Genomic DNA, 13,039 nt, shown 5'->3' with positions numbered 1-13,039 from the left:
CTCACCAGGTTCATGATGAAGTACAGCTCGATGGAGAGGTAGACGATGAAGAAGACACAGGACCAGGGGTTCCGGGAGTAGGAGGGCATCATCACATCTGGGAAACTGGATTTGCAGAGCATCACCGCAGGGCCCCGCGGCTGCCTTCTCCCTTTCTCCATCCTCACGGAGGACATCTCTCCTTTCTGCCTTGCCAGCCCCACCCCCACCTGCCCCTCCTCTCGTCCACGTCCACGAGCTTTGAGCTCATTGGGCCACCCCCATCCCTCACAGTGTCCCGAGCACCTGTCTGCCCTCAGGTGTGGGATATTCTTGCTGATAAGAGAAGACCCTGGGGCACCAGCAGAGGGCCCAAGCCAACGCAGAGCCAGACTCACTTGGCTGTGGTCAGAAGGACAAAGAGACTGACGATGCTGTTCTCCAGGGTGCTGAAGTACTGGAGGGAAAGAAGGCAGGCTGTGATGGGCCACCTGGAGTGCCCGCCCTTCCCTTCCCCTCCCCTCGCCATCCACTCTCCCTCCTCCCAAGGAGTCCTAACGGATGGCAGCGGGGGTGAGCGAATGCGGAGTCCAGCCGCCTCCAGCCTTCTCGAACTCTGCGCTTCTGGCAGAAGCAGACAACCGGTGGGACTGTTTTCCTAGAGAATCACATGTCTGCGCCATCCGTCTGGCGCCCCTCCACTGTCCCTTCACCAAATCTGTTCCAGATCTGATCCTGGAAGCCTGCCTCTCAAGGCAAGGAAAGGGGATTCCCTTTCGGTGCTTAAGGAAGGGACCAGCTCAAGTGTCGTCCCTCAAGGAGCCGTAAGCCGTGCTGAGAAACCTTCCTCATGTGGCCGGGGCGTCAGGCCGGCCCCCTTGTCTGCGGGGATAGGCCCCAAATAGAAGAAGAAACAGGATAAACATGGTGACTACTTACGGGGTCCGAAGGATTAGAGGAGAACAAGTAGAAACCTACACGGGGGCAGAAAACACACAGATAAAAAGGGTTAGAGCAGAGGTCCCAAACCCGACATCAAAGGACTGCACAAATAAATGTAAACGAGTGCTGGGGGCAGAGGGAAAGCATCAGGGAGTGGTGGGGACAGCAGCACTCTGGAGAACACGCGCTCTGTCCAAAGGAGCAGGTGTGATACGTGGCCCAAGAATCAAGTCTGCTGTTTTTAAGGCTGGATGGGGGCGCCTGGGTGGCTCAGTCGGTTGAGCGTCTGACTTTGGCTCAGGTCACGATCTCACGGCTTGTGAGTTTGAGCCCCGCTTCGGGCTCCGGGCTGACAGCTCGGAGCCTGGGGCCTGCTCTGGATCCTGTGTCTCCCTCTCTCTGCCCCTCCCCTGCTTGCACTCTGTCTCTCTCTCCCTCAAAATAAATAAACATTAAAAAAAATTTTTTTTAATAAATAAATAACCTTAAAAAAAAAAAGACTGGACGTCCAGCATGTTGAGTAGTTAACAACACTCTGTTGTATATTTGAAAGTTGCTCAGGGAGGTCTTAAAAGTTCTCATCAGAAGAGAAAAAAAAATTTGCAACTGTGTGTGGTGACAGGTGATAACTAGATTTACTGTGGTGGTCCTTTCACATTATACACAAATATTAAATCGTTCTGTTGTGCACCTACAACAAACACAGTGTTGTATGTCAATTATACCTCCATTTTTTAAATTAAAAAACCCATTTTTCTCAAGGCTAGAAATCTGTATTTTCATGTAATAAATCTAATTTTCAAATGTCGGCTCAACATTTTCAGACCAAATGAAACTCATCCACAGGCTGGACAATTCCAAGTGACAATTCCAAAGAGATTCCCTTGATATAGCCCAGGGTCCTGGGGTGCGAACACCCTCGGTTTCCTCCCTCCTGGAATGGGCTATTGCCCTGAGTCCTTGAAATCCCGAGTGGGAAAAGGGAAAAGTTCTGCCCTCAAGGTAATTTAGCCCCCTTGGAGCACAAAGGAAGTTCTACAGAGAGTGGGGTGGTCGGGTGGAGGGTCGGAGGCAAAGAGGGAGCCAGTGGCCGATGTGTGAGCGTTCACTACAGTGTGACGTGTAATGGTGAAAATGCCCAACAACGGAAGAAACCGCCAAAGAGCAACTTGCAGGAGGGAACCCCCCGCCCCCGCACACATCATGTAACCATTTCTATAAAATGTTTATTTGTTTAAATTTTTTTTTAATGTTCATTCATTTTGAGAGACGGCGGGTGGGGGGGGGTGGGGGGAAGAGGGGGAGTGGGGGAGGGGCAGATAGAGAGGGAGACACAGAATTGGAAGTGGGCTCCAGGCCCCGAGCGGTCGGCCCAGAGCCCGACGCGGGGCTCGAACTCACGGACCACGAGATCACGACCTGCGCCGAAGTCGGCCGCCCAACCGGCTGAGCCGTCCAGGCGCCCCATAACATGTTTTGATATGCACAGCAATACCACTTACTTGCTGTTTCAGGAAATATAAAGTATAGCTAGAAAGATACACGTGGCAGTGGTAGGCTTAGGTCGGGGGGGTACCTCTGAGGGGAAGGGACCGGGGGTCATGAAAAGATACAGAGGGGCTTTGCATTTTACTCCTAAGACTTCATTTCCTAAGCCGAAGGTCGTGCGTGTTGCACACGTGTAAAAGCTTCCTGAACTTCTCCAACTGTCAGAGTGAGTTCGTCTTCAACCGCGAATTTGCTCCGGTGGGGGGGGGCCATCAGGGCCTCGGGGCGCGGGGAACTCACCAAGGATGGCGAAGATAAGCATGAAGAGGAGCAGCAGCAGGAGAATGTCCATGAAGGGTGGCAGAGATTGGAAGATCTGTCGCAGGTTGCTGGGGAGACAGCAGGGCCGGAGGGGTGAGGCGGGGAGGGGGCGTGGGGCCCAAGTGGGGGGCTGTCTGGGACTCCACGGGCGAGGCGGGGGCCGGGGCTCCCGACTCACACCACACTAAGGCCCGCGGCACCCTGGTTTGTGACGTCACGCTCGGTGTTTTCCCAGGGGACTTCCGCCCGGGGGCGACAGGGAAAAACCGGGCCAGGTACGCCACACACAGCCCCTTCCTCCTGCTTGCGGAGCCCAAGCAGGCAAGGGCCCTGGTGAGTAGTGGGGGGGAACAGCAGAAGGCCAAGCGCATGGCCTTGGGCACCGAGCTTCCAGGAGCAGGACGCACAAGGGCATTTCAGGGCCACCTAGTCCTGGGACACTCATTTCCAGCTTTGGAAACAAGCACGGGCCCGAAGAATGAACTGCCCAGCCTGCTCTCTCTCGGCATCCCAGCCAAGAGACTTTCCAGATGGAGTCTGCAGCCCTAAGCTCAACTCCAGGCTAGTGGGCAGGTTTGAGTCCAGCCCCCGGGCTCGGGGAGGGGGTCAGCCTGCTGAGTCACTCAGACTTCGTGCAGTTGCCTGCTTTGAGAGGTCACTGCCGCTGTGTTTGGGCAAATAATGTGTCCGACAGAGGAGCCAGCCCCAGGAGGCTGCAAATAAGACGGGAAAGAGCCCCGGACCCGGAGCCAGGAAACCGAAACCCGAGTGGAGGGCCGCCTTCTGCCCTGTGCGGGTCCACTTCGAAGGAAGTGAGCGGGCGTGTGTTCTCCCAGCGTGCAGAACTGATCCCATCGCTACTTGACTCGCTGGGTCCTGCTCCACGGGCCCAGAGGTCCGGGCCAGGCCAGGATAGCGACCGTCTCGTCCCCCGGGCCTTACCGCCGGACGCCGCCGCAGTACCGACAGTCCACGAGGAAAATGCAGCGCAGAGCCCGGGTCACACGCACGTGGGATGTCTGCCGTACCAGCACCACGATGGCCTCGATGAACTGCACCACCAGCACGGAGGTCTGGGGGTGGACGGGCACAGAGCTCCATCAGCTCCTTCTCCAGCCCCTACCTGCACACCACGAACAGAGGGCTGGCAAGATCCTGCCCACTCTGGCCTCGAGAGGCCCTTCCCTTCTCTCCAGCTCTCTCTCAGCAACCCCCCCAGCCCCCCGACATCGAGCAGCCCCTGGACACAAGCCCTCTGGCTGCTGGCACAGATGTATGGCCCCGGGGGGAATGAAGCCCTGCTCCCAGCAGCTCATCGGCCACTCTGCCTGGCCACATCTGCCCACCCTCTGCCTTCAGCCCTCCCCATTCCCACCGGGAAGGCCCCTGATGTCTGCAGGGCATCCTGATGTGCCATTCCTTGGGCACCTTCTCCTGGACAAGCGTGCATGCTTTTTACATGGCAAAGCGCACTCCGACTCATGCCTACTCGCTGCCCGGAAGAGAGGTGTATGTTACTGGTTACTGATCCGCGTGGGCTTGGAGGCCAGACAGACCTGGGTTTGAACCCCAAGCCTTTGGGATTTAGATCCCATTCTCGTCTGGCCGGCAGGGTATAAACTAGGAAGAGTAACACATCTCCCGCAAAGGCTGTTGTGCCAATGCCGGGCACACGCTAGGTGCCAAATCACAGTGGCTCCCGTTAGCATCACCCCGACATCCGGGGCGAGGCTCTGCAAGGCTTGGCAAGGACAGGGCCCCAGGGCTGCAGTGCCGAGTGCAGGGCTCGGCCCACGGGGGATTTGGAACTGAACTGAAGATATAGGCCGGAAGCTGACGTGGGAGAAAACGCCGTTCGGACACAGACACATCACCTTGACCATGGTCCGTCTGTGTCGGATGAAGGTGTGGAGGCCCAGCCACCGCAACTTCATGCAGAGCTCAAAGACAACCACCATCAGGGCGAACAGCTCCAGGGTCGCGTGGACCTGCAACCAGGGGGCAGGAGGAGGTGTAGCCCCACCAGCCCCCTGGCCTCCCGGCGGTCACACCCGGCTACCTTTTCCCCTGAGGCTGCAGACGGTGGGCGGGACCGCAGCCAGGTGCACTGCTCCCCTGGAACCAAGGTGTGGCCCACAGCCCTCCATGAGCCAATCAGATGGCGCCCCCCCCCCCCCCCCGGAAGGTACCAGTAAGCCCAACCACAGAGAGCATTCACTCCAGCAGGGATCCCATGCAACACTGGCAATCCAATGCTGCTCCCGAGGCCTCTATGATGCCCGCTGCACACACCCGGGCCTCTCTGTTCTAAATCCACCGGGGGCATCTGCTCTACCAGAATGTTCCCTTCCGGGCTGGCCAAGCGGACACTCACGTAAATGCCGAGCCGGAGCGCGGGGACGGCGGGGGCCTCACACAGGGAGAGCAGCAGCAGGAGCAGGGCCGTGGACAGCTCCATCAGGTAGAAAAGGTGGTTGTGTGCGAAGAGGTAGGCCGCCAGCGCTTTGGCGTTCTTGGGGTGGGTGAAGAACTTGTCATTATTCTCGCCTTCCTGAAGGAACGAGAGCAGTGTGGGCAAACGGGCCTCGAGGAGACACAGCACCAAAGAGGTGCCAGGGGCTGGGGGAGAAGGAGGGCCCTTGGCAAACGAGCGAAGTGTCGAGCCCGGGATGGAAGCCGATGGGAGACCAAAAGTATTGTCTTCACCAAACTGCACCCCGGTCGGGTCCCTCAAGAGACCGGCTTCTTCCTCAGGACCGCCTGGAAGAATCAAAGAATAAAGAGTCCCCGAGAGAATGAGAACAGAGGCAGCACGTGTGAGCCCCTTAGTGGCCAAATTCCGGCTCTCAGAAGCACCCGTGGGTTGTAAAGGGCCAGGGTGGGGGGGGGGGGGGACGGGCAAGCAAATACAGCTGAGTCCTGGCTTCCCTGCTCCTCCCTGGACGATGCGGAGAATGTTTCTTCCCCTTCTTCAACTACCAGTGGGCTATAACACGCGTCCTTACTCACAGGGCTCCTGTAGGGCACTTAGGATGTCTGGCATACAATAGGCTCCCTGTTGATATTACCTGTTATTATGATTATAAATGATACTAACATTGAGAAAAAAAGGAGCCTGAGACTACCTCTATATATATACATATAGTAAGTATAGTGCTGAGTTGAGAGCACCTGCCTCTTTCACTTCTTGACTCATCTCCTTTCCTAACTCCTCCACAATGACAGGCCTTGCCCTCATTCCTGAGCTCCGACAGTAATGGGACAGGGGCTGACCTTGACCAAGGTGCCCACCCGGCCAGGCACCAGGCTCAGCCCCTTACCTGAGCCCTGGACACTCCTTTACTCCTGACCACATCCCCTCTCTGGCAGGGGCTTTCATTGTCCCATTTGACAGATGAGAAAATCGCAGCACAGAAGCTTCAGTGGCCCCTGAGCTCACAGAGCCGCACAATCACCAGATTGTGATGAGCCTCCTGCTGATGGCAGGGCCCTGGGGACAGTCCACTTGTGACAAGCAGATGACACCCTAGGGCCAGTGCTGACCCTCCCTGTTAGGGTCAGCCTTCTGGTGGCTGCGGGGAGGAGTCTTCGCTGCCCCCCCTGTAATTGGTGGGCACAGCGATAAGGGTCACCCCACCCCATCAGCTCTCCCCCATCAGCACCCCGTCCAGCAGCCAAAGCCGGTAATGTTCCACACGCGTCATCTTTAGTGCTTCTGAACTAGGGGCAACGCTGCCCCGCCCCCCGCTTCCTCCACCCCATCCCGGCCTGGAGACGTTTGTTCATCACACCTGGGGGTGCTGCTGGCAACCAGCGTGCAAATTCCAAGGATGCCACTAAACATCCTAAGATGCACAGGAGAGGTCCCCGTGCCGAAGAGTTACCCAGCCCCAAACATCAGGAGTGCTGAGTTGAGGGCACCTGCCTCTTTCACTTCCAGAACGAACACTCAGCATAGATTCTTCCCATTGGAAGGACTCTTCACTTCCTGGAGGGGAAAGTCGTGGAGCAGGAAGGGGGGACACCCAGGCCCCCTGACCCAGAGCCCTTCTGGAAGCTCTCCAGCTGCTGTCTTGGAATGAGGTCAGACCTTCAACTATTCCAGCTATTCGGCTTCTCTGGGACGAGACCACCCTCTCCGTCCTCACAACCCTTATTCCGGGGAGGTGAAACACACCACAGTGATTCCTGCGGAAGAGGCAGCCAGGCTGGAGGAAGAGCGGCTCTGGGCCCGGAGGGGCACGCTGTGCGTGGAAAGCATGGAAAGCACTCTGGCCTGGTGGGCTTCCGTGCCACCCCGAGGCCGCTTCAGCTCACCAAGCCTGTGTCAGGACAGCAGGAAAGGCCGGGGATGCGGTCCAGTGCTCACCCAGCACGATGCCTGGTACACACAGGAGGTGTTTAATGGATGTTTGGGAGGATGATCCACGCCTGTAAGAGACCACCTCTCCAGACCCCAGCCCGTCCTGGGACTTCCCAGTAGCTGGGAGGTGGGGAGCTCTGACCTCGGCTGTGGTTTGCAGGGTGGCTTTGAACAAGTCACTTCCCTGAAGCCAGAGACATCACTAGCTTCATTACCAAAAAATAAAGACAAGCCACAGACTCGACAGGGGCAGGCCAGACAAAGGGAACAAACATCCCAGCAGGCAGACAGAGGGCAAGCCGGCAAGCCGGCAAGCCTCACTCGTAGCCCTGTGATCTGTTCCGGGCTGTGGTTTTTACCACCACCGCCACGGCCGGGGAGCAGTGGGAGGACACACAGGGTGGCCCGGGAAGCTTCTGGTTCGAATTACTAAAAAATGCAATTCTTGGGTAACATCTTCCAATAAGTAGCCAGGTCTGGCTAGAGGGAACCACCAACAAGGATGGAGGAAAATACTACTCACATCACTGGATTCTGATCCAAACCCCAAGGAGAACACTGGCCTTGTTTCCTCACTGCGAGGCGCCAGGACCACAGAGCTCCTGGCTCCCGAGGGTGAGTGAGTTAACAGGTAAAATTTGGGAAGAGAGGAAACCACAGGCCCCAGGTATCTTCAGAGGAGCAAGGGCCCAACTATCCGAGCGTACCCACAGCCTGGTTCAGGGGCCATGCCGCAGCTCAGCGGCAAAGCAGGAAAAAAAGACCATCTGACAACAGCTAAACCCACCCCACACGAAACAGCCGTGAACTACCGTTCAGAGGCGTCTGAGTTCTGCTTGGATTTTTATTAAAAAAAAAAAAAAAAAAATGATGCGTTGTTGGTAAACATAATTCAAATAATACACGGGATTACAAGGCAGTAAAAATTCCGTCAGCCAAAGATAATCACCTTTACGAGTTGGATGAACAACTTTCCAGATGGGAATGGGGATCTACGCACATGTGCGTGAGCACACAGGTGTATGCTGCTAGATACGTATATGAACCCGTGTGTGTGTGTGTGTGTGTGTGTGTGTGTGTGTGTCTGGATGCATAAACGTTATGTAAAAATTATCATACTATACTTGCAGCTCTGTGGCCTCTTTTTCCACAACGGGGGGGCCCATTTTCAAGTGGATACACGTGGCCAGGTAAAGAAATAAAGCAACAATGTATAGAAGAGAAGCACTGTTTGAGGTGAGCTGGACGCGGTTTACATCCACGCTCTGTAACTTATTAGCTGGGTGGCCTTGGGCTCCGTTAGCCCCTCTGAGTGTCATTTGCTTGTCAGTGAACGGGAGATGATCAGACCACCTTGGAGGGTTGTTAGACTGACCAGCAGGTGCCCACTTAAAGGCAGATATTTTCACTACTGATGTTCTCACCTGCTTAAGGAGTGAAGGAATTACCAGACTTCTCAAGTCCCCCAAGCCATCCGAACTCTGTGTTTTGATCCATCCTGTGCTTAGATAGCGTCTATTCAACCTTAAGGTGACAGTGCACAGAGTGACCCTGCGGCACCCTTCCAGATCACCGACAGGCATGCCCGAGCTTGCCAAAATGTCCCGGAAGCATTTCTATTGTTTTCACCTGAACCAAAATGTATCTGGTGAGGAACACAACTTATGTGATGCTGCATAAAACAAGAGAAGCATCAAGGGAGCTGAGCAACTATGAAATGACTATCCGAATTTAATGAAATCTTTAAAACGCACACACACACGCACACGCACACACACATGCATACTTGCAATGTGAGAGCTGCTTCAAAGAAAAAAGATTAGGGAAAATTATTATTCAAATGAATTTAAGAAAAATTCCACTTCCCCATCTACACTCTTACTCAGTGCACACAGGAAACTGACATTTTACGGTGACAAGAATGGCAAGATTATAGTGACTAATGCTACAGACGGTGAGACAGGCAGTTAAGAGGCAGTCTCCCCCTTGGAGAATATCTGATAACTGTACATCAAGGGCCCTAAAAATGTTGCTTCCTTTCATCTGGTAAATTCCACTTCTTAGAGGCTTTCCTAATAAAATAATCCTGGATCTTAAAGAGAGAAAGAGAGAGAGAAATAGCTCGATGCATGGATTGTCCTTGGATTATAATTTATAATAGGGAAATGCATAATATATAATAAGGGAAGTATAAAAGATGGGAAAATATCCAGCCTTTTCAGGACAGTTTACATAAATTAGGATCCATTTATCAGATATAAAGTCATTAAAATTTGTTTCTAGGAATTTTAATAAACATAAGAAAAAAGCTTCTGTCACAAACTATAAAAAAAGCAGATTATACAACTGTACATATCGCGTGACTTTAAAATTACTTTACAAAACACAGAAAACCCCTGTATTATTCTTTTTTAATAAAATTTTTTAAGTTTATTTATCTTGAAAGAGAGAGACAGCATGAGTGGGATGGGGCAGAGAGAGAGAAGGATAGAGAATCCCAAGCAGGCTCCATGCTGTCAGCACAGAGCCCGACACAGGGCTCGAACTCACAAAACATGAGATCGTGACCTGGGCCAAAATCCAGAGTCGGACGCTTAACCGACCGAGGCACCCAGGCACCCCTTATTCCTAAATAATGTTGACAGTGACTCAGGTGAATGTTTTTGCCACATCCCCTTTGTACCTAAACTTACTGCAGTGGGCATGTATTACTTCTATAAAGAAAGTATTGTTTTTATTGAAAAAAAGAGGGGAAAAAAAAAAAAAAAACAAGAACCAAGAAAGAAATAGCAAATGTGAAAGCAACAGCAAATTAGGCAGGAAAGAAATAAAGGCCTATCTCTAAGTTCCCATACCAGGCCCACCAACCCCTGCTACAGTATTATGTTATTTCAAGAACTCCCCCTCGGGAACTGACTGTCAGTGCCTGAGAATGGGGAGCGAGGCAGGGGAGGCCAAGCGGACAGACTCAGGGAACCTTGGGGACAGGCAGGGCCAATACTGGGAGTCACAGGAAAGCCCACGCACATTGCCCTCCCTGTCTGGGCACGATCGGGCTGGCTCTCCTCACTGAAAGTTGAGACAGGAGCAGGGACAGGGACCGGAGCCAGAACTGAATTTCTGGGCACGTAGCGGAGGCCCGGGTACCCTGCTCGACCGACAGGCACCGAGAACAGATCCTGATCGGAGACGCTCACCTGGAGGTAGATTGCTGCCTCTTGATAGTTGATCTCCCAGTTGTGTCCGGTGGGGCTTGATGGGGGACTCTCACCCCCTGAGCCTAGACTGGGGGCCCGGGAGTCGTGGACGGCATAGCTGCCTCCATCTGCGTGGGAAGAAGACAGCGATTCACTCACAACCCAGGCTCAAAAGGATAAAGACACCACTCACCAGAAGAAAAGGCTCGTACGCTCACACGTATATCCCATTATCTACAAGTCAACGCTGGATCCCGTGTGATAATAGCAAGAATTAGCATGGCTAGTTAGAAATGTTTTCCATTCTCTTGTTAAATGGAAAAGGCAAGTGCAAACGAGCACATATAGTATGCTATCTTTTGTGTAAAGAAGGGAGGAAACAAGAAAACATACAGATATCTCTCTTTACAAAGTAAAGAAAACAGGAAGGATAAATTAGGACTCACAGAAATCAGTGACTTACGAGGGGAGTGGGGAACAGCGTAGAAGTGGTCACTCCCTTTGCGTGAGTGATCTTTTTGTACGCTTTTGACTTTTGGAAGCATTTTAACGTTCCACTTCGTTAAAAAATAAAAATAATCAGATTTGTTCCCCGGTGCCGGGTCCTCTGTTGCTTTTCCCTGCTGACACCCATGCCCTCTTTGCTTCCAGTAACACTGATCCCCACCTGCCTTTGGAGAACATCCTCTCCCTACCTTCCACCCATTCTTTGTATCTGGCCGACTCCACCCCTGGCTCCCGGGCAGACGACACAAAAAGCGCCTCATCTCCCTGGCCAGGGACTGGTACAGGGAGGGTGCTGTCCCAGGCCCAGCCAGTGAGGGCTGAACTTGGGATCTTTTCCTGGACCACTCAGGAAGGAGGGGCTCTTTCTCTGTTGCTGCAGGTGGCTGAGGAAAGCCTGCCTGAGAAAGGAAGCCGAGAGAGAACAAAAGAATCACAGCGATAACATCAGCTGCACCCCTGGGATCAAGCTGTGCCTGATATCCACCTCTTAGCGTTTCCAAAATCTGAGCCCATAAAGATCCTTTTATATTTAAGCCTGTCTGAATTGGGTCTGTCAAAACCCTCAAGTGTGTCTACTGATACCTGGTAAGCAAAGGCACCAATTGGGGAGATTTACTATCATCTAGGATAAGAGTTCGGTTGCCCACAATTCACACTCAAACTGATCCACCTACAGGAAAATAAAGAATGAAATATGTTTGGATAAGGAGATAGGCAGAGATGACAGGAAGCAAATATGTAAAACTCACAAGCCAATCGGAAAGGGCGGGAAACTGGTAGGGTTCCTAGGGCTGCAGGGTCATAACTGGTCCTTTCTGACCTTGCACTGCCAGCCAAGGTCAGCTGGATCCAACAAAGCTCTTCTCCACGCACTTTCAGAAACCATTTTATTTAGATATATTGGACACACAGTAAAAATGCACAATTTGACATGTTCGGATACATGCACACACTTGTGGAACCATCACTTTCATCAAGACTATACATCCATCGTCCCTTCGTGCCCACCCCGGCCCATCACCCCCAGGCAACCACTGATCTGTTCTGTCACTGTTAGATGAACCTGCGTCTCTTAGAATTTTACACCGATGGAATCATGGAGCACGTATTCTTTTTTTGTTTGGCTTCTCTCTCTCAGCATAATTATTCAAAACTCATCCGTGTTGTATGGTGTGTGGATGGCTCATTCCATTTTTTTTTTGCCGAGCGGTACTCCCTTGTATGGACCTATCGCGGTTTATCCACACACCTGTTGATGGGCACTGAGCTTGCTTCCGGTTTGGGGCTGTTTCAAATGAAGTTGCTATGAACATTCATGTGCAGGACTTCGTAGGGACACATGTTTTCATTTGTTTTGGGTAAACACCTAGGGGTGAAATAGCTAGGTCGTATGTTTAACTTTTTAAGAAACTGCCAACCTGCTTTCCAAAATGACTGTCCCATTTTACACTCCTACCTGCAGTGCAGGGGGGGTCCCGATTTCTCCACGCCCTCACCCACACCTGACACGCTCAGTCATTCTTACTTCTGACCATTCTAAAAACTGTGTGATGGCATTGCACGGTTTTAATCTCAATGTTTTTACTTTGCATTAGGACTAATATTATTGAGCGTCTTTCCATGTGCCTGTTGGCCACATGTACGTCTTCACTGAAGTATCTTCAAATTTTTTACTTGTTTCTTCACTGGGTTATTTTCCTATCTTTGAATTTTGAGAGTTCTTTTATATATACGCACACATATTCTCTAAATATACGCAAGTCTTTATCTATTATTAATATACTTACTCCAGCTTTTGATTATTTCTTTTGATGAGTGATTAGTGTGGCTTTCTCCACTCTTTTACTTTTAATCTCTTAGCATCTTTATATTTAAACCATGTTTCTTTTTTTTTTTAACTTTTAAAAATGCTTATTTATTTTTGAGAGAGAGAGGCGGAGAGCAGGGGAGGGGCAGAGAGACGGGGAGACTGAGGATCTGAAGCAGGCTCTTGCTGACAGTGCAGAACCTGACGTGGGGCTCAAACCCATGAACTGTGAGATCATGACCTGAGCCAAAGTCGGCAGCTTAACCGACTGAGCCACCCAGGAGCTCCTAAACTGTGTTTCCTGTAGGCAGCATACAGTTTGGTCTTGCTTCACCACCCCCCGCCCCCATCTGAAAATCTCTGCCTTTTAATTGGAGAATTTAGGTTACTCACATTTAATGTAACTATCAATATAGTTAGGTTTAAATATATCAT

General features: G+C 52.0%; 1 protein-coding gene across 6 annotated transcripts in view; it reads right to left on the bottom strand.

The window, feature by feature from the left end:
- The window catches only part of TPCN1 (two pore segment channel 1), a 62,230-nt gene that overhangs the window by 20,480 nt on the left and 28,711 nt on the right, over positions 1 to 13,039 (bottom strand). For all 6 annotated transcript variants that reach the window (XM_027044170.2, XM_027044168.2, XM_053205852.1 and 3 more), the window contains 8 exons: positions 10,291 to 10,418; positions 5,105 to 5,281; positions 4,605 to 4,718; positions 3,673 to 3,803; positions 2,710 to 2,798; positions 919 to 953; positions 378 to 436; positions 6 to 105 (listed from right to left, as the gene is read on the bottom strand). In XM_027044170.2, the coding sequence (XP_026899971.1) occupies positions 6 to 105; positions 378 to 436; positions 919 to 953; positions 2,710 to 2,798; positions 3,673 to 3,803; positions 4,605 to 4,718; positions 5,105 to 5,281; positions 10,291 to 10,418 (833 nt within the window). The remainder of the gene's footprint in view (positions 1 to 5; positions 106 to 377; positions 437 to 918; positions 954 to 2,709; positions 2,799 to 3,672; positions 3,804 to 4,604; positions 4,719 to 5,104; positions 5,282 to 10,290; positions 10,419 to 13,039) is intronic.

This window comes from Acinonyx jubatus, chromosome D3, assembly GCF_027475565.1.
Source record: "Acinonyx jubatus isolate Ajub_Pintada_27869175 chromosome D3, VMU_Ajub_asm_v1.0, whole genome shotgun sequence".
Lineage (NCBI taxonomy): Eukaryota > Metazoa > Chordata > Mammalia > Carnivora > Felidae > Acinonyx > Acinonyx jubatus.
The sequence above is the reverse complement of the archived record's forward strand: the minus strand, read 5'-3'. Positions and strand labels throughout refer to the sequence as shown.